We start from the raw sequence: 18972 nt of genomic DNA on the forward strand, positions 1-18972 counted from the left end.
TTATGAGATTGTCCCCTGAGAGCCTTGCATACACAGTAGGTTTTCAACAAATGATCACTCAGGATTCCCACTTCCTAAGGCATCCCCAAACTGGTCGAAGGTTCATGAATGTCCTGTTGGCCTGTTCTGTTAGGCTCACTTTGCCCCTTGTGTCAGACCATCTCAGTGGCTTTACAATATTGTGTTGGTTTCGGCCATACATCAGTATGAATCAGCCATAGGCATACATGCGTCCCCTTCCTCTTGAGCCTCCCTCCCTCCTCCCACCCCACCCCACCCCTTTAGGTTGTCACAGAGCACCAGGCTTGAGCTCCCTGCATCTTACAGCAAATTCCCACTGGCTGGCTGTTTTACGTATGGTAATGTGTATGTTTCAGCACTGCTCTCTCAGTTGGTCCCACCCTCTCCTTCCCCCACTGGGTCCATAAGTTTGTTCTCTATATCTGTGTCTCCGTTGCCATCTCCTGCAAATAGGTTCATAAGTACCGTCTTTCCAGATTCCATGTACATGTGTTAATATACAATATTTGTTTTTCTCTTTCTGATTTTATAATGAGGCTCTAGATTCATCCACCTTATTAGCACTAACTCAAGTGTGTTCCTTTTCGTGGCAGAGTAATACTCCATTGTATGTACCACACTGTATGTATGTACCACGGCTTCTTTATCCATTCATCTGTTGATCAACATCTAGGCTTCTTCCGTGTCCTAGATATTGTAAATAGGGAAGCACGGGGTCTTAACTCCTGGACCACCAGGGCTTGATCGAGTGCTGAGCATCCTCACACCATGCTCCTGGGATCTGACTTTGTTTCCTGGTTCAGCAGCAAACCTGTCTTTTTCTTCTCTATAACATTTACTGGCCTTCCCGAGGAGAAAAGGGAATCCACTGAGGTGGCAAGTGGGGACACTGAGGCAGAAGAGGACTTTAAAATATACCCATTTCTCTCTCAAATCTTTTTTTTAAACACTTTTCCCCTACCCTGGGTTGTTTCTTTCAACATTTAAGTATCCTAAAGTTTCTACCATTTGGAAAAAATCCTCCCTGAATGTATTTACTCTCATGGCTATCCCATCTCCCAACTCCCCTTTCTTGAAAAACGATTTTAAAAATTCTTCTTCCCATTTCCCCCTCATCGTGTCTCAGTCAACTATGATCTGCTGGCATCCTCCCCTACACCGCCCAGCTCACACACACACTTTATGAAATGGCTTTCCCTAAGCTCCTCATTTAGCTCCAAAAGCACTAAACCCAAAAGCTCTGTGTTAGAGAGGGAAAAAATGTATGTACTTTTTAGGTCAAGAGACAGCATTGTGAACTTTGCTCATAATAAATATTTGTTGAATGATTTACCAAGCAAGCAAATCCAGGGTAAAGTAATGTGGGCTGTGTAGTCAAATCCCCAGAAAAGAGGAAATAGTGATAATTTGCCTGGAAAAGGAAGTGTTCTAGAGGGTTCTTCAAATCTGTAAAGTGATGCCACATGGGAGAGGGAGATATGGCCTCAGTGGCCCCAGAGTTGGGAACTCAGAAGGTAGATTTCCTCTCATTTTAAGAAATGTGCTAATGGTCAGAATTCTCTGAAGAGGAAAGGGGCTGTGTCAAAAGGTAGTGAGCTCCCTGTCACTGGCAGTAATCAAGCAGAGACTGTTCTGTCAGAAGTTCCAGAAGAGAGTCCTGTGTTGGGTGGGTGGTTACAGCAGAAGACTTGGGGAATTCCGGGACTGGTTAGGCGTGCTTCTCTAGAGGCAGGTTTCCTTGGATTCGTTTCTGCCACTCTCAGCTGTGTGGTCTTGAGCAAGTAACTCAACTTCTCTGTTCCTCAGTTTCCTCAGTTGTAGGAGGGGGCTAATAATAGCGCCTCCTGCATGGCGTTGGTGTGAATATTCAAGTGTAGTAACGCATACAGGGTTCACAGCAGCGCCTGGCACGTCGGACATGCTTAGCAGATGTTTGCTAGTATTTGAATTGGTATAAAACCTTATTCTCTAATGACACTGCATTCTCAAGCACCAGTCTCATCAGCTGCATTTGGGTTTGAGCTGTGGCGTTTCCTGATGACTTCTAAAGTGGAGCTCAAAGAGAGCCTGAAGGAGTGTTAGACAAATTACCGTAATTCCTCTTGCATGTGTCACGTCATCCCCTGGCAGTTCTCTCTGAGGGACACTTGGAGACTGAGGAAGGAGTTTCCACATGTACCACACAGGAAGCCCCCAAGTAACAGCTCTCTGGAAAAGTGATCAAGAGGTGGTGCCTACCCCCTTTCTTGTCCTTTTACTGTCCTCTGGCTGAGTGCATGGGGCAGAGTAGGAGAAGCCTCCAGACCTGTAGGAAAACTAGGGGCTTCTTTGTAACTGGGCCCCCTGGTGAGTGTCCCCCACCCCCGCTAGACACTGTAAAACTCTGTGAGTTCAAAGACACCCAAGAGAGCTTTTCTCATGATGGTCTCGGCCATCAGAAGAAAAATGACTCTTGGCTTCAGTAGTCCTGAGAGGGAAATTTATTCCCCACTTTGCTGGTGGCGAGACTAAGCCTCAGAGAGGTTAAGAAACTGTTCCAAGCCCACACAGCTGGAGCAGGGTCCTGACACCCAAATTCTTGCTGCTTGGTGAACTACTGTCCAAAACCTCCAGAAATTTCTGGATTTAATTAAGGACATTTATATTTAATCATCCTGAGAATAGAACTTCTAAAAACCACATTCCTGAGATGAGGACATTTGATTGTCCCTTTTTAGAGTCTTTTGTGGGGGTTGGGCGTGGGCAGGGGATTTCAGAGAAAGGGGCCACCCCGCCTCCCTACCCCCTGGCCATGCATCTGACTTCTCTCTCTGCCAACTTCTTTGTGCCCTCCTACAGGTCTGGGTAGATGCTGGGACGCAAATCTTCTTCTCCTATGCCATCTGTCTGGGTTGTCTGACCGCTCTGGGAAGTTATAACAATTATAACAACAACTGCTACAGGTGAGCATGTCCCCAGCCCTGACCGCCCACTCTCCACAGAACCCGGGAGCCCTCCACACTGCCTGTCTAGTTCCTTGTCATCTCTCCCCACCCTTGCAAGGCTGGGTGAGGGAAACAGGCTTGTCAGAGGAGGAGAGTCAGGTGCCAGCCATCCAGGTGGGGCAGGGGAGGACCCTGGGTGATCTGACAGCCTCTCCCAGCCCAGGTCTAAGAGTGGTCCATCAGAGGAGCTCAGAGAATAACAAACATGATGAGAGCAAGTTCCAGGCTTCGGAGGGAGTCCATGCCAAGAATTGTATTCAGGCCTCCATCCCACCCTCTCCAGCAGAGCTTTATCCCAGGGCAGATAAGGGATTGGCCCAAGGTCACACTAAGGTCACACAGCTAGTTGAACCCAGGTCTTCCAAAACTGAGGGCCTTATTCTGCCTGCTGGTCAGGAATTTCTTTCCTGCTTCCTTTTGCTTGACTGTAGGGTCCTGTCCAGTCTGACCTGGAGTGGCCAGTGCCCTGCTGCCTTTTTCTTAATGGACCTTCCTCCCCACCCCCAGCCTCCTGCCACTGCTGCACCCAGTGTGGAGAGGGGACCCATGCTGGGGGTGAGCCTGGGGCTGTGTGACCCTGGCTACCTAGTCCTCATGCCTGCAGCCTGCATTCTGCCCTGAGGCCGAGACCACGAAGTCCAAGGACTTGCCCAAGGTCAGCCAAAAGTGTCTGGCAGAAGTGAACTTGGCACGTTGGTCTCTAACCATAGGCCAGTGGCTTGTTTGCTGAGGTCTCTACACCTCTGATTCCATGCCCATCACAGACACAGATGGTGAATATGCAGGGCTGGGCAGATGGCACATCTCTGCCCCCAAGATCAAGAGCTCCTCATTGTAATGTGGAAACTCATAGACTCATGGCAATGATGCTGTCCCTCAACACAGATTCACTGGAAAAGGAAGGGTTTTTCAGCAAATGTTTCTGAGCTAGGATAAGTATTTTGGTAGAAATAGTTAGGACGGAGCCTAATACTTTGCTCCACATATACACCATAGTAAGTGCAGGAAAACTAAAGAGTTAAATACTTTTTTTAAAAAGGATACCCTCCTAAAATGAGGAGTAAAATACTGTTTTCATAATGAAAAAGATATGGAAACACCCAAAATGATTAGGTCAGGAAGGGAAATGACACATTGATTCACAGAAATATCTAGAACTTTGAAATTTCTAGAAAGACACAACAAACTATTAAAGAGCCATCTCTGAAGAGAAGCATTGAGATGGAATGATGGGCTTTTTCTACCTGTATGTTCCCATACAATTTAAATGTTTTGTCTTGTCTTTAGTCTTGAGTACATATAGATTTTATAATCCTTAAAAAGTCACATTAATACAAATGTTATCTATATACATTCTGCATAACATCTCCAAACAAAATATGAAAATCATCTACAAAATTAAAGGACATAATAACATGGAATTCAGTTCAGTTGCTCAGTCGTGTCCGGCTCTTTGCAACCCCATGGACTGCAGCACGCCAGGCTTCCCTGTCCATCACCAGCTCCCAGAGCTTGCTCAAACTCATGCTCCATCAAGTCATCACTTGATGGCATCAAGTGATGCCTTCCAACCATCTCGTCTTCTGTCATCCCCTTCTCCTCCTGCCTTCAATCTTTGCCAGCATCAGGATCTTTTCCAATGAGTCAGTTCTTTGCATCAGGCCAGAGTACTGGAGCTTCAGCTTCAGCATCTGTCCTTCCAATGACTATTCAGGACTGATTTCCTTTAGGATGGACTGGTTTGATCTGCTTTCAGTCCAAGGGACTCTCAAGAGTCTTCTCCAACACCACAGTTCAAAAGCCTCGATTCTTCAGCGCTCAGCTTTCTTTATAGTCCAACTCCCACACCCATACACGACAACTGGAAAAACCATAGCTTTGACTGTGTTTGCCTTTGTTGGCAAAGTGCTGTCTCTGCTTTTTAATATGCCGTCTAGGTTTGTTGTAGCTTTTCTTCCAAGGAGCAAGAGTCTTTTCATTTCATGGCTGCAGTTACTACTGCAGTGATTTTGGAGCCCAAGAAAATAAAGTCTGTCACTGTTTCCATTGTTTCCCCATCTATTTGTTGTGAAGTTATGGGACTGGATATGCCATGATCTTAGTTTTCTGAATGTTGAGTTTTAAGCCATTTTTTTTCACACTTCTCTTTCCCTTTCATCAAGAGGCTTTTTACTTCCTCTTTGCTTTCTGTCTTAAGGCTGGTGTCATCTGTACATCTGAGGTTATTGATATTTCTCCTGGCAGTCTTGATGCCAGCTTGTGCTTCTTCCAGCCTGGCATTTCACATAATGTACTCTGCATATAAGTTATAAATAAGCAAGGTGACAATATACAGCCTTGACGTACTCCTTTCCCTATTTGGAACCAGTCTGTTGTTCCATGTCTGGTTCTAACTGTTGCTTCCTGACCTGTATACAGGTTTCTCAGGAGGCAGGTCAGGCAGTCTGATATTCCCACCTCTTTAAGAATTTTCCATAGTTTGTTTTGATCCACACAGTCAAAGGCTTTGGTGTAGTCAATGAAGCAGAAGTAGATGTTTTTCTGGAATCCTCTTGCTTTTTCTATGATCCAGTGGATGTTGGCAATTTGATCTCTGGTTCCTCTGCCTTTTCTAAATCCAGCTTGAACATCTGGAAGTTCTTGGTTCACATACTGTTGGAGCCTTGCTTGGAGAATTTTGAGCATTGCTTTGCTATCATGTGAGATGAGTGCAGTTGTGAGGTAGTTTGAACATTCTTTGGCATTGGTTTTCTTTGCGATTGGAATGAAAACTGACCTTTTCCAGTCCTGTGGCCACTGCTGAGTTTTCCAAGTTTGCTGGCATTTTGAGTGCAGCACTTTAACAGCATCTTTTAGGATTTGACATAGTACAGCTGGAATTCCATCACCTCCACTAGCTTTGTTTGTAGTGATGCTTTCTAAGGCCCACTTGACTTTGCACTCCAGAATGTCTGGCTCTAGGTGAGTGATCACACCATTGTGGTTATCTGGGTCGTGAAGATCTTTTTTGTATAGTACTGTGTATTGTTTCCATCTCTTCTTAATATCTTCTGCTTCTCTTAGGTCCATACCGTTTCTGTCCTTTATTGAGTCCATCTTTGCATGAAATATTCCCTTGGGATCTCTGATTTTCTTGAAGAGATCTCTAGTCTTTCCCATCCTATTGTCTTCCTCTATTTCTTTGTGTTGATCACTTAGGAAGGCTTTCTTATCTCTTATTGCTATTCTTTGGAACTCTGAATTCAAATGGGTATATCTTTCTTTTTCTCCTCAGCCTTTTGCTTCTCTTCTTCTCTCAGCTATTTGTCAGGCCTCCTTACACAACCATTTTGCCTTTTTTGCATTTCTTTCTCTTAGGGATCGTTTTGATCACCATCTCCTGTACAACATTACTAACCTCTGTCCATAGTTTTTCAGGCACTCTGTCTTTCAGATCTAATCCCTTGAATCTATTTATTACTTCCAGTGTATAATCGTAAGGGATTTAGGTCATAGCTGCGTGGTTTAGTAGTTTTCCCTACTTTCTTCAATTTAAATCAATTAACATGTAATGTGATACTCAAAAGAGTTAGTATCCGTACTAATGTAAAAAGTAGAAACAGATCTAAATGAAAAATCCTAAGACACCAAGAAAAATATCAGTAACACGCTCTTAAAATAATCAGCTCGTTTTCCTCCACCAGCAAATGAGCTGTGATCTGAAAATGAACCCTCGATGTAGGTGAGGGTTCAGTGAGAGGAGCCATGTCAACGTGCGGTGGTGGGATAGGACCTTGGATGTGATAGCCATATCATTCGGTTGTTGTTAGGCTCAAGTGGGCGCCTCATTTCTGAGGACTTTGGTCAGTGATGAGGTCCCTCTCATGTTATCTCCATTTTCGAGGGAAGGGAAATTGAAGCTCATGGATATGATCCTCACCTCCACCCGCCAGCTAGGTGTGGTGGACCTGGACTCTGGCTACGGTCTGTTAACCTCCATCCCAGCACTCCACCACATCTTCTCTGAAAGCTGACTTTGTGATGGCTTTACTCACCCACTTATTAAGCCAACCATGAGCTCTATGTGTCACTAAGTGTGAGACCCCCAATCGCTACCTTGAGAGGTACACCTCCAATCTATAAAGATTGCAACTTGGCAAAACCAAGGCAAAGAAAGGGGGCAGATCCCACATGCTGGAGGAAAGGCCGCAGGGGAAGCCAGTGAGCTCTCTTAAGAGTCCCTGGGCTGTTGGGCAGAGAGGTCACTGGGGACCACTGGACAGAGGGATGCTAGAGAGGTGGGAGGTCAGACCAGGTTGCGAGGTAGACTCTCTCATCCTTCAGGGTGTTCACAGGAGGCGGGTCTGGGACGTGAGAGGTACAGCACTGTCAGCAGTGAGACAGATAGAACCAGGGTAAGAAGAGAAAGGCATGGGCACAGGGAGAGCACCAGCAGGCCTCTGGTCCAGGTTGAGGGTGACCCCCTTGGGATGCTGGAGAGAGATGCTGTCCGCATCCGTCTGTCAGCACATCAGCCGCCAGCCTGCCTCTGTTGTGTGCCGGGCGGGGCGGAGATCCCTAGGTCACCTCCTGCTTGACCTTCAGCTCCATGAGGATGCAGTGTGAGTCATCTTGTTCATCACCGTCCCTCCAGCCTAGAAGAGCACTGGCCGAAGTGTAAGGAAGCGAGGAAAGAGCCATGCCATTATGCAGATGGGGACACTGAGGCTCGATGCAACGTGGCTTTGAACCTGCGCCCTTCTGGCTCCTGCACCCTTATTCCTCACTCCCAGGCCTGGCCAGTTCTTCCCCAACTACTAAAATCAGCAAGGATTTGGCCAAGACTGCCATGTCATCAGGTTGTGTCTTGGGACAGCGGCAGCTTTCTTCCCCGCCGAGCACGTGGGTGAAATATGCTGACCGCCCCAGACCCCTGCAGCTCCCCCATCCAACAGATAGGATTTTTTCCCCTTCCCATCAGCAGAAGAAAGCAAATCCCCTAAGTGACATTGCGAAAGTCTGAGGGCTCCTTTTATTTCCATTTCCAAATTGTTCCATGAACGGATCTTCCTGACTCAGAGGGAGTAAATTAATACCCTCTTCCGACAGCATAATAGCTTCTGGAGGTCTTCAAAGCCCAGCTCAGCTCCTGCCAACTTCAAAGTGCATGTTATGTAGCTTTTCACCTAGAAGGTGCCCTGTGGGGAAGGAATTAGAGGGCTGCAAATGGAGCAAACCAGATGGGGAAAATCCTCACTTCAGAACACAGGCCGCTAGGCTCTCTGCTTGTAGGTGGGGGTGCTCTGAGGAAGGGGTGCAAGGGCACAGAGATGGAAGGGACCTTGGATCTGCTCAGAGCCTGTACCCTTCTGTGGTCAGGAAGTCACTTGGAGGGTGGGCTCTGAGGGAAGGTGGGGACCTTGCAATAAGGGACATTTGTTTCCAACAACCACATGAATACCCAAAGGTTATTTTCCTTTGGAAGTCCGAATTCTTAGAAGTCTGAATTCTTAGGGAGCACTGTTTCTGCGTAGCTCCTAGGAAAAAAGTGGGCTTTGATGTCTGAGACAACTGGATTCACATCCCAGCTTCAGTGTTGTTGTTCAGTCTCTAAGTCGTGTCCAACTCTTTGTGACCCCAGGGACTGCAGTATCTCCCGCGTTTGCTCAGATTCATGTCCACTGAGTCAGTGATGCCATCCAACTATCTCATCCCCATCTTCTCCTTTTGCTTTCAGTCTTTCCCAGCATCAGGGTCTTTTCCAGTTTCCCCAGCAGATGACAGAGAGCTTGAGTGTGTGTCTGTCCTCCCTGGGCCTCAGGATTCAGTAACAGTGCTCAGCAGTTCTGGTCTGAAAACACAGAAGAATCCCAGCATGGAGAGGCTGTGGAGAAAACCCTTTCCTCACCAGTGCTGCCTTGTTTTGCACCATTTCCAGCAGCCAGAAACAGGCATGCAGGACAGATTTATCTCAGCCTTAGGAATAACTTGGCTTTCCTGGGTTGAGCTGAGTTTCCCTCAGAGTGGAGGTGATCGTGCATACTAAGTTACTATGGTCACGTCCAATTCTTTGCGACCCTATGGACTGTTGCCCACCAGGCTCCTCTGTCCATGGGATTCTCCAGGCAAGAATACTAGAGTGGGTTACCATGCCCTTATCCAGGGGATCATTGCAATCCAGTAATCAAACCTGTGTCTCTTATGTCTCCTGCATTGGCAGCTGGGTTCTTTACCACTAGCGCCATGTGAGAAGCCCAAAAGGTGATCAGGCCTGCAGATAAAGTCTCCAGGCTTTGTAGTCCAGTCTCTGTCCACAGTGCCTGAAGAGTTCTATAGAAAAGACCTGTATCAGTCAGCCACTGCTGCAAGAATGCTGTGTAACAAGCATCCCCAGAACTCGGTAGCTAACCACGAAAACCGCAGCATTTGCTTTTATTGCTCGTAAGTCTGTTGGGGACTCTGTCTTTCAGGCTGTAGGTTGGACAGGTTTGGCTCCAGGGTCCAGGCAAGGCTCAAGGCCATGCCATGTGTACATTCTGGGGTCCAGGCTGCAGAGATAGGAGCTACCCTGGGAAAGTGCTTCTCGTGGCAAATCACAGAAGGGCTGAGGACAAGACCAATTGCACAAGTGCATCTCAGCCCTCTGTTTATGTCACATCTGTTGCTATCTCATTGGTCAAAGCAAGTCACGTGGGTAAGCCCTCAGTCAATGGGGCCGGGAAATACACTCCACCCCAGGGAGGAAGGCGTGGAAGTGACTGCTTGCTTGAAAATGACTTAATTGATCACAAGGCCCAAGAGATCCTCTTATCCAAGCCATCTTGTCGTCTAGCCAGTGAGAGCAGGCCCAGAGAGAAGATATTGCTGGGAGAATTGGAACCCCAGTCTAATGCTCTTCCCACCATGCCCTTGATTCCCAGGGTCAATGCAAGGCAACTGGGGGTCACAGTCACCAACATCAGTGTAACCTTTGATTGCATTACAAAAAGTATGGTGTCAGGAGAAGAGGAGGTGAGAGTCCTGCTCTGTTCTTGAGTCTAGTGCTCAGTCCTGGATGTGACACTCTTGAAGAGGGACAAGCTGGACTGAATTTCAGATCACAAACAGGATCACTGGTAAGGGAACTGGGGGGTTTAACTGAGCGAGCTAAAACCTCAAGGAGGTATAGGGCCTCTATCTTCAGGTCTTTAGGCTGTTGCGGAGGTTAGAACTAACACTTCCCAGAGAAGGTGGATTTGGGTCGAACAGAGCATGAGGAAGTTCTTACACTGTGAGCGGCAGGAGCCATCCGAGAAGTGAAGTGCCATGGAGCAAGGTGGGTGGTCCTGCTGGCTAGGGTCATGGTGGGGATGCTCCGGGCTGGTGCTGCTCCAAGGAGGAGACTGGACAGACCACCCAGGCCCCTCCCTTTAAAGTGAAGTGTCACGGGTGTTGTAAGCCTGACTCCCATGTGCATGCTCTGTGGTGGCCGAGGTCCCGAGAGTCTGATCCCCTGACCCACCTGCATGATGGTACACAGCCCCAGGTTGGAAGGGCTGGGAGGTACGGGCTCCGTCTTCTTCCTCTGGGAGGAGCCCCGTCGTTTGTAGTCTGGAATCCCCTGCGTCACGGCTTTATGCTGGTGCTTCTTGGCTGTGAACCCTGGCCAAGAGCAGGGGGCAGTCACTGCCCTGGTGAAGCAGCCCCCCACCCCCTGCCCACCTCCATGAGGAGTGTGGCCTGGGAGGGTCTGCTCCTTGCAGCATCAGAGTGGAGGCTTGTGTAAGGTCTGGGAGATGCTGGGCTGGGAAGGGTGTCTCTCCTGAGGCCTCTGTGCTGGCTAGGAAGCAGCCCTTTCTTTCAGAGGTTGATATCTTCATGCTTTGAGCTCCCAGAAAATCAATCCTCTCTTGCTTCCCTTGGTTTTCTCTCCTGCCAGGAGTTTGGAGAAGCGTTGGTGTGTCTCCAAGTCTTTCCGTCCTGGTGTGCGTTTTCCCACTTGCCAGCCTCCCTTCTTTCCCACCCCGTCTGTGCTTCCGGTCTGCGACTGACCTCACCTTCTAGAAAAATGCAGGAGAAGCTATGTGACCATGGGCCAGCCACCTCCCCTCTCTGAACCCCGAGGGCTTCCTTGGCACTCAGACAGAACGTTCCAGTGCTGCCCCGGTTCCCCGCACCGGGTTTTGACCCGAGCCCCTCTCCCTGCTTCCCCCACCAGGGACTGCATCATGCTCTGTTGCTTGAACAGCGGCACCAGCTTCGTGGCCGGGTTTGCCATCTTCTCAGTCCTGGGCTTCATGGCATACGAGCAGGGGGTGCCCATCGCCGAGGTGGCAGAGTCAGGTGAGTTTGCCGAAGTGGAACCATGGCCTTCCTCCTCAGCTCGCTCTTCTCCTGGGCTCAGGTCTCAGGAGGGGGCCCCTGTCCATCCGCAGACCAGGCTCCCGTGGGGGAAGCTGCCAGCCCAGAGCACCGTCACTGTCACCTCAAGAACCACAGGAGCCTCCACTGGCCTTCCTGCCGCCACTGTTGTCCCTTCTGTTTTGTGCATCACTCTCCTGCAGAGTGATTGTTTTTTGAAATGCAAACCTGACCGTGTCCTCCCCTGGCGAACAGTCTGTTTTGGCTTCTCATAGGGCTGATCTCTCGCCATGGCCCCCAAGGCCTGCACTGCCCAGCTCCTGGGGTCTCACCACCCACCTCGCTCCCTACCACACTGTGGTCTCCTTTCACATCTGTGGTTGCCCCCTCCCTTCCACCCCAGGGCTTTTGCACATACTGTTCTCCCTCTGCTGGAAGGACCCCTTTCCCTTTCTTCATTCTATGGGTAGACTCACCATGAGTGTGACATTCTTCATGTTTAAATGACACGTGTTTGTATCCAACACACCACAGGTAGGGTAGTTGCTGCTGAAGTGATTGTGCAAAATGGTGAAGAACTCTCCCCTTGATTCACATGGTTTTGAATCCTGGGACAATTCATTGCATAGTATTATAAAGTACAAAAATAGTTTATATCCACATGACAGAGTTAGACGCTAACCTCCATACATCTAAATAGGTTTCTCAGCTATAGGAATATCTGGTGAGACAGTCAGGAGCATCACAGGGGGTCCAGCCTCCCTGGCTTCTGTCTGTTCAAGGCTGCTCATGCCCCCCATTTGTTATGACAAACCCTGCCACCTGCAGGGCTGCATTGCCTCCGTTGAGAACTCTAGTCCGTGGCATGGCTGCTTTTGCCTGACATGCACAGATAGGAAGTACACCTCTGACCCACCAAGCTGGGCAGGGTGGTGGGTGTGGACCCTGAATCAGGAAGCTGGTTGCCGAGCTCTGCTTCATGGCCCCTGGGGCTCCACCTTCTGCATGGTATCTATCAGAGAGAGAGAGAGAGACAGTCCCTGCTGAGATCAGGGGACCAGAGCTGGACCAGAGGATATTAATATGACCGAAGCTGTCCATCATAGATTGCACACTCTGGGCAGGAACTGCCTCGTATGATCCTCGACTCAGCCCCCAAGGTGGCACTTCTCCTACCCCTATTTTACCAGTGAGGAAGCTGAGGCTCAGAGAGGTGTGGTCGCCCACCTAAGGTCATACCCTGCAGGGAACAGAGCTATTGGATTTGATCCAGGCCATGCTCTGAGTGCTCCGTCCTGCAGCCCACGGTAGGCAGGCACCTGGCACTTCACACAACATCCATGTTCCTTTATGGCAGTAAAGCGCAGAGCAGCCCTGCGAAGAGGGAGTGGTGCCTCCTCCATGGGCCCTGTGCCTTCTCTGAGAATCTGCTTCTTCCTCTGTAAAACCAGCAGACTGACTCCCAGCTCAGGTGCGGAGTGACACAGCATGCCTGTGCCACTGCTGCTGCTCTTTTCACCATCTTTTCCGTTTGATAGATGCATTTTAAAGCTGAAGCTCAGAGTGGAGGTGGAAAGTAAAAGAGCCAACTAAAACAAACATTTTTTTTTTTTTTCAAATTGTAAGCATACTTACTGTAGGAAAACGTTTAAATGTTGACAAAGGAAAAAGTCTCCAGTCTGACTCAGACTGCACTTTGAGGTTCTCTTGCCAGGATTTTCCATACATATACAGCTATACCTATATTGATGAAAACTGGATCATATTTGGTTTTATTTTTCCATTCACAATAAAGTATGAGAGTTTTCTTCCTCAGTAAGTAGAGATCTCAGCATCCCAGGTGGCTCATTGGTAAAGAATCTGCCTACAGTGCAGGAGATGTGGGCTCAATCCCTGGGTCAGGAAGATTCCCTGGAGGAGAAAATGGCAAGCCACTCCAGTATTCTTGCTGGGATAATCCCATGGACAGAGAAGCCTGCTGGGCTACAGTCCATGGGGTCGCAAGAGTCAGACATGACTGAGCACAAATAGAGAGCTTAATCGTGACTTTCCATGGCCAAGTGAGGTTCCACGGAATGGATGTGCCATCATTGATTTACTCTGTCTCACCTATCAGGCCCCAGGCTGGTTGTTCATACTACTTCATGAGGTATCTACAGCACATCTGCAAGGCAGGCTATACGAAGGCTGTGCAGAATGTTCCCTGCATGACTACAGGGGGCGCCATTCATGTAGACAGCAGTCCTGGGGCCCATTAGAGATGAGGACGCTACTCTGTGGCTCCGAGCCTGAAGTGGTTCCTCTAAGGTCGCGCAGAACATAGGTGGTACAGCCTGGCTTGGCTGTCATCTCTTCTGCTTCACCCTCCGTGTCACTTCAGGTGCTAAGGAGGTAAGCCTGCTCTGTGTTTAAGGGTGTGAATCAGACCAAGATTCCCTTTAGGAGTTCCTGCCTTTTGCAGAAATTGCATATTGCAAGTATGTAGCCCTCTCACCTTGCTCAGCAGGATCTTACAGGGAAAACTGTAACTTTAAATACCTAATTAGAAGGATTTGAAGTAAACACTTTAAGTTTTTATCAGAAGAAGCTGGGGGAAAGAAAGGAATACAAAGTAAGTAGAGAATGTTAGAAGCCTTAGTCACTTTGTTGTATCCAACTCTTTGCTACTCTGTGGACTGTAGCTCACCAAGCTCCTCTGTCCATGGAATTCCCCAGCCAAGAATACTGGAATCAGTACCCATTCCCTTCTCCAGGGGATCTTCCCAACCCAGGGATTATACCTGGGTCTCCTGCATTGCAGGTAGATTCTTTACTGCCTGAGCCACCAGGGAAGCCCAGAGTAAGTAGAAGCAAAGAACTAATTAAGGTAAGACATGCAAGCAACAGAGAAAATTTTCAAAGTGAAAATTTTGTATTATAAAAAATAGCAAAATTTATAACTGACAGGACAAATGAAAGGAAAAATGAGAGAAAATACAAATTACTGATATCAGGAATGAAACAGAAGACATGGCTACAGGTCCTGCAGACCTTAAAAATGAGAATAAGGAAATACCATGAACAACTTCAAACTAATGTACTTGATAATGTAAATTAAATGGGCAACTTCCTAAAAAATACTACATAATTTAATTAAGCTAACTCAAGAAGAAACAGAAAAACTAAATGGCTTTGTATTTCCAAAAGAAATTGAATTCATTGTCAAAAATCTTTCTACCAAGAAGACTCCAGGCCTGCTGTTTCACTGGTAAATTCTACAAAATGTTTAAATAGAAATAATGTCAGTCTTCTTGTTCAGTTGCTCAGTCGTGTCCAACTGTTTGTGACCCCATGGACTGCAGCACACCAGGCTCCCCTGTCCTTTACCATCTCCTGGAGTTTGCTCAAACTCATGTCCATTGAGTCAGTGATACCATCCAACCATCATCCTCTGTCGCCTCCCTTCTCCTCTTGCCCTCAATCTTTCCCAGCATCAGAGTCTTTTCCAATAAGTTGGCTCTTCGCATCAAGTGGCCAAAGTATTGGAGCCTCAGCATCAACATCAGTCCTTCCAATGAATATTCAGGGTTGATTCCTTTAGGATTGACTGGTTTGATCTCCTTGCAGTCCAAGGGACTCTCAATAGTCTTCTCAAGTACCACAGTTCAAAAGCATCAATTCTTCAGTGGTCAGCTTTCTTCATGGTCCAACTCTCACATCCATACATGACTACTGGAAAAACTATAGCTTTGACTAGACGGATCTTATCAGTCTTACACAAAGTCTTTTAAAAATTAGAGGAAGTAAGAGTATCTGAGGACAGTGACAACTGTATAGCTTCTTATTATCCCAATTTTTTCCCACAAACAACAAGATAAAACAGGAAGGGAAAAGTATATTCTACACAAAGCTGTGCCTCCTGGATAATTTGAAGACACAAAATGTTGAAGCTGCAGATAACTGTGACAGAAAGAAAAATCACCAATCCCAGCACACAGTATCTCTGCCAAAGGCAAGCTGAGAAAAACTGTGGGACAGATGGAAGACAGAGGCTAGCGAAAGGATCTGGGAGTGATTTGGAGCAGTCACCAGAAAGGTTGAATCTACTCTCAATCTGAAAGTCCTGGAAACGATCCTGACAGATCCTTTAGCAGGGACTACAGGGTTCAAAGTAGGTGTGATTTCAAGGAGTAAGGACCATTTAAAGGCATAGGCACATTTTAAAGGAGCCATTTGAAACATAAACCTTGCAGAGAAAAAAAGAGGTGGGGGGCAAAAAGAAAGAAAAGCATCGTTTTATAGGGAGATGGTGAAGGGAGCCCAAGAAAAAGAGGTAACATGTAAAGACCTGCAAAACAAAAGAGATCCCGGGACCTTCCTGGTGGTCCAGTGGCTAGGACTCCACGCTCCCAGTGCCGTGGGCCAAATTTCAAAGAAATAGATAAAATCCTCAAGGCTTCCAGGCAAGAAGAGATCAAATAACTTATAATAGCAAAAGTATTAAACTAGCACCATACTTTTTGAAACCAACATACAAAGCAAGGCAACTATGGGATAGAATTTTTTTTTAATTCATGTTAAGAAGTAAGAACCAGGATTTAATATCCAGCCATGTCTTCATGTATGTTATGGCTCTATATGTTATATATAGTATGTTAAAGCTATATAGAAAAGCCATTTTTAATATGCAAGAACTTAGAGACTTCTGATGTTCTGACATTCTTCTATCAGTGCATGAATGTCATCCAACCCAATAATGACTGGTAAAATTCCAGAAAAAGACTTATGTTGAGCTCTTAGAATATATAAAATATGTATTAATATGTATGTCTATGTATAAGATCAAAACAAAGGTAGGGAAGAAGATAGAGAACTAGTGTAGAAATACGCTGCATACTGTTTCAAAGTAGAGATCATTCAACCAAAAAATAGAAAGAGGAGGCAAGAGAAGATAGAAAAAACTCCCTGATGTATGATGAATGAGTGGTGGTAGATACTGGTGGGTGTGGGGGACCTGAAAAGACAGATATTAAAGGTTTAACTAAGAGACTAAGGGCCTAAGAGCATTAAAAAGGGTACAAGTATGAAGTTAGCCACTAGAATAAAAACATTGTTGTTGTTCAGTTGCTAAATGAGTCTGACTCTTTGCTACCCCATGGACTGTAGCATGCCAGGCTCCTCTGTCCATGGGCTTCTCCAGGCACGAATCCTAGAGTGAGTTGTCATTTCCTTCTCCAGAGGATCTTCCCAGACCAAGGACCAAACCTGCATCTCCTGCATTGGCATTTTTTTTTACCACTGAGCTACCAGAATAGTAACATAAACCTTCCTAAATAATAATTAAAAAAAAAAAAACAGAATACACAACTCATATACATATGAAATATACATAATTATATATTGTCAGTCAAGACCAAATTTATCAATCTTGTCAGTAGAGGGTTACTGTCTATTGAAAGAAAAAGATTTTCAATTTGACTCATAAAGTAAGACCTATGCATAGGCATACCGTGTTTTATTGTGCTTCACTTGTTTTATTTTTGAATTTTTTACAAACTCGTGGTTTGTGGCAACTCTGCATCAAGCCACATCTACCAGCACAATTTTTCCAACAGCATGTGCTCACTTCATGTCCCTGTGTCACATTTTGGTAATTCTCACAGTATTTCAAACTTTTAAATTATTATTAAAACTAGTGGATGACGAGTTGCTTTTTATGAGTGAGTAAAGAAAGTGGTTTCTTGAAATCGAATATACTACTGGTAAATATGTTGTGAAGCTTGTCGAAATGACAGCAAAAGTGCTGAAGAAAACTCTTGAGAGTCCCTTGGACAGCATGGAGATCAAACCAGTCAGCCCTAAGGAAAATCAACCCTGAATATTCATTGGAAGGACTGACACTGAAGCTCCAATACTTTGGCCACCTGATGTGAAGAGCTGACTCACTGGAAAAGACCCCAATGCTAGGAAAGATTGGGAGCAGAAGGAGAAGAGGGTGTCAGAGGATGAGACGGCTGGATGGCATCATGATGCAATGGACATGAACTTGAGCAAACTTTGGGAAATGATGAGGGACAAGGAGGCCTGGCGTGCCACAGCCCACGGGGTCACACAGAGTCAGACATGACTGAGCAACTGAACAACAGTAAGCATAGTTGCTAAAACAGCAGCAGAATTTAAGAGGGTTGACTCCAACTTTGAAAGAAGTTCTCCTCTGGGTAAAAATGCTATCCAACAGCCCTGCCTGCTACAGAGAAATCACTCGTGCAAAGAAGAGTTAATCGATGGCAGCAAACTTCATTCTTGTCTTATTTTAAGAAATTGCCACAGCCACCCCAACCTTCAGCAACCACCACCCTGATCAGTCAGCAGCCGTCAACATCGCAGCAAGACCTTCCCCGAGCAAAAAGACTACGACTCACTGAAGACTCAGATGATGGTTAGCATTCTTCAGCAATAAACTATTTTTTAATTAATGTATATACCTTTTCTTAGACCTACTGGTATTGTTCACTTAGTAGACTATAGTGTGAACATAACTCTTATGTTTGCTGGGAAACCAAAAAATTCATGTGACTCAGTTTGCCATGGTAGTCTGGAGCTAAACCTACAACATCTCTGAGGTATGCTTATCTATTCTGTGTGCAAGAGACACACCCAGAACAAAGTGACTCACAAAGGCTATAAATAAAGACAGAGTAGCAGTCAAGCGCACAAGCATTAAGGATAACAAAGGATAATACTTTTTAATGTTAAAAACCATGATTCACAGTGAAGATATAGCACATACACAAATGTATGCGCCAAATGACACAGCAATAATCTTTATGAAGCAAAAAACTGCAGACAATGCAAGGGGACATAGAAATAAACTAACAACAAGAACTTTACTAAACACATGTATCAATAAAAGTGCAGAAATGGAAATAATTACCTTCCTTGTTCAGAAAAATAAAAACAGCAACAAAATGAACTAAGAGACAGTTCAAGGAAGGAAATAATAAAAAGCAGAAAGTAATGAAGTAGAGAACTGGGTTTTTAAAAAATAATAAAATTCTAGGTTTTTCAAAATAAAAATAGGCACATCACCAGAGGATCAAGGGGCAGGGGGGAAACGAGGTTGGGGGGTAGAGAACATACAAATAGCAAAATAAGAAATTACAAAAGGGAAATAACCATTGGAGCAGAAGACATTTTTTAAAATCATAAGAGATTACTTTGCAATCCTCTTTGCATATAAATTTGAAAACCTAGATGAAATGAATATTTTCCTAGGGAAATGGAGATTGCTAAAACTGACCCCATTTGACTTAGAAAGCTTAAACAGGCCAATCTCCATAGAAGAAACAAAGTTACTGAAGAGCAGCCTCACAAGAAAACATCAGGCCCTGAAGGCTTCTCAGAGGAATTCTACCAAACCTTTGAGACCAGATAAGATAGGCCCAGTGCTCTATAAATGATTCCAGATGCTTGAAAACGGAGGAAACTTTCCTAATTCATTACCTGAAACACACAGTACTGAAACCTAAACCAGACAGACAATGCCAAGAAAGAAAACTACAGATTAATATCACTCATGCATATTGATGCCAAAATACCAAATAAAGTATTAGCAAACTCAAATCTAAAATATTAGAATCCAGAATCACATTAAGAAGGTAATATACCA

The 18972-nt window shown here is 45.8% G+C and overlaps 1 protein-coding gene across 1 annotated transcript in view; it reads left to right on the forward strand.

Annotated features, from left to right (window-relative positions):
• Nucleotides 1–18972, forward strand: part of SLC6A11 (solute carrier family 6 member 11) — a 122855-nt gene that overhangs the window by 90569 nt on the left and 13314 nt on the right. Inside the window, 2 exon segments of the mRNA XM_070359650.1 lie at nt 2860–2963; nt 11182–11306. Coding sequence (XP_070215751.1) covers nt 2860–2963; nt 11182–11306 — 229 coding nt within the window.

This window comes from Bos mutus, chromosome 22 (assembly GCF_027580195.1).
Source record: "Bos mutus isolate GX-2022 chromosome 22, NWIPB_WYAK_1.1, whole genome shotgun sequence".
In the NCBI taxonomy this organism is placed as follows: Eukaryota; Metazoa; Chordata; class Mammalia; order Artiodactyla; family Bovidae; genus Bos; species Bos mutus.